Genomic DNA, 2,311 nt, shown 5'->3' with positions numbered 1-2,311 from the left:
GGTAATAGCGTTTGAGTTGATCCAAGTTGACTAGGGTTGAGAACTCATTTCCATCCAAGTCATTAAGCTGTGAAGCTCCTCCGGACAAGATGGTTTTGATGATGTATGGCCTTGAACACTTTGATTGAAACTTTCCTCGCGGATCGAAAACCGGCACTCGAATTTCTTTCAAAATCATGTCACCTTCTGCCAAGTCCCTTGGTTTCACCTTCTTTTTGAATGCGCGCGCAATCCTCCGTGGATACCCTTGAATGTGGTAAAGAGCTCTTAGTCTTCATTCGTCAAACAACATGAGCTCTTCAAATCTATTTCTTAACCATTTTGCCTCTTCAACCTCACATTCGATCATGGTTCAAAGAGATAGAACCTCTAGCTCAATGGGGAGCATGGCCTCCATACCGTAGACCAGAGAGTAGGGTATCGCTCCTGTTGGAGTACGAACGGACATCCAATATCCCCATAATGCTAATGGCAGCTGGTCATGCCAATTTGTTGAGGACTGGATGGTCTTTTCCAAAATCATTTTGACTATTTTGTTTGCTGCTTCTATTGCTCCATTAGTTTGTAACCGGTAAACCGTTGACTTGTGCACTTGGATCTGAAACTCCTCCAAAACGTCCCTTGCACGGCTTTTGAAGTGGCCATTATCTGATACAAATACCTAAGGAACCCCATACCTGTAAATAACATTCTGCTTGATAAAATGTGCGACTTGTACCGCGGTCAGGGTTGCGTAGGAAGCGGGTTCTACCCACTTTGTGAAATAATCAATGGCAACTAAGATGAACTTGTGGCCGTTGGACGCCGCCGACACAATTCTTCCAATAACATCGATCCCCCATACTAAGAAAGGCCAGGGAGAAGTCATCTGATGTAGTTCTGATGGCGAAACAAGCATAAGGTTGGCATGGATTTGGCACTTGTGACATCTACGCACATACTCTATGCATTCCGTTTCTATGGTGTACCAAAAGTATCCCTGCCTTAAAATTTTCTTTCTAAGCATCATGCCGTTCATATGAGGACCACACACTCCCTCATGAATCTCTTTCATTACCCTTTTGGCTTCCACGCCATGGAAACATAACTTATGCATTCCACAGTGTGATATTCAATATAAATTCCTTCCACAGATGATGAACTGAACTGCAAGTCTTTGGAGAGCTACCTGGTCTTTCTTGCTTGCTTCGATAGGATATTCCCCTCTTTCACACAAATTTCCAAATGTCATGATACAAGGGGAGGCCGTCGTTGGACTCATCAACAACCATAACATGCTAGTATACCAGTGAATCTCTTTGCTCAATTACGATGGGTCTTAATCTCACACCAATGGGAATTTCGACCATGGCCACCAATGTTGCGAGGGCATCTGCAAATTGGTTCTTAAGCCTTGGTACATGAGTAAAAGTCACTTTGTTGAAATGAGGGATGAGGTCTTCAAGGTCCTGGTGGTATAGCTTTAGCTTTTCCTCTTTAACTTTCCAATCACCGTTGGCCTATGATACGACCAGGTTGGAATCCCCTACGACCTCCAATTTCTCTACACCAATTTCAATAGCTGCCTCCATGCCTACAATGCATGCCTCATATTCCGCCTGATTGTTGGTGACTTCAAAATTTAGCTTGAACGCAAGTGGAATGTGTGATCCTTTAGGTGAAATAAAAAACACGCCAATTCCAAACCCTCTCTGATTGACAGCTCCATCAAAGTACAATTTCCAAACATCCTCAACTATGGTCATCAGATCTTCATCTGGGAACTCAAACTCAGCATCCTCACCCCCCTCGACGGGGTGGTCAGCCAAGAATTCTGCAACGGCTCTTGCTTTCACTAACTTTTTGGTGACATATTTGAGCTCAAATTCTATCAACATGAGCAGCCATCTTGCCAACTTTCCAGTAAGATCTGGCTTCTCAAATAGGTACTTAAGAGGGTCCATTCGAGAAATCAGTCTTACCGGGTATGCTAGGATATATTGTCTCAGTTTCTTGGAAGCCTAAACAAGTGCCCAGTATGTCTTTTCTAACGGGGTGTAGCGCTCTTCGCATACAACCATCTTTTTGCTTAGATAATAAACAGCCCTTTCAATCCCATCGTCTCCTTCCTGTGCCAACATACACCCCATTGCAGACGGGGTGACTGACAAGTATAGGATCAAAGGTTTTCCTATCACGAGCGGCGTAAGTACAGGTGGGTTCTGCAGAAAAGTCCGGATTGCTTTAAAAGCTTTTTGGCATTTATCATCCCATTTAAACGACACAACTTTCTTAAGCAAGTGAAATATCGGCTCACAGGTTGAAGTCAACT

General features: G+C 43.7%; 1 protein-coding gene across 1 annotated transcript; it reads right to left on the bottom strand.

Annotated features, from left to right (window-relative positions):
* Nucleotides 1–352: 352 nt before the first annotated feature.
* Nucleotides 353–1,943, bottom strand: LOC131328459 (uncharacterized). Its single transcript, XM_058361401.1, has 4 exons — nucleotides 1,587–1,943; nucleotides 1,287–1,499; nucleotides 752–1,087; nucleotides 353–661 (listed from the first exon to the last, which is right to left on the bottom strand). Exons 1-4 carry the CDS (start codon nucleotides 1,941–1,943, stop codon nucleotides 353–355), a joined length of 1,215 nt encoding a protein of 404 aa, XP_058217384.1.
* Between the last annotated feature and the right edge of the window lie 368 nt (nucleotides 1,944–2,311).

Source organism: Rhododendron vialii, chromosome 6a (genome assembly GCF_030253575.1).
Source record: "Rhododendron vialii isolate Sample 1 chromosome 6a, ASM3025357v1".
Lineage (NCBI taxonomy): Eukaryota > Viridiplantae > Streptophyta > Magnoliopsida > Ericales > Ericaceae > Rhododendron > Rhododendron vialii.
This window is presented reverse-complemented; position numbering and strand designations above follow the sequence as displayed.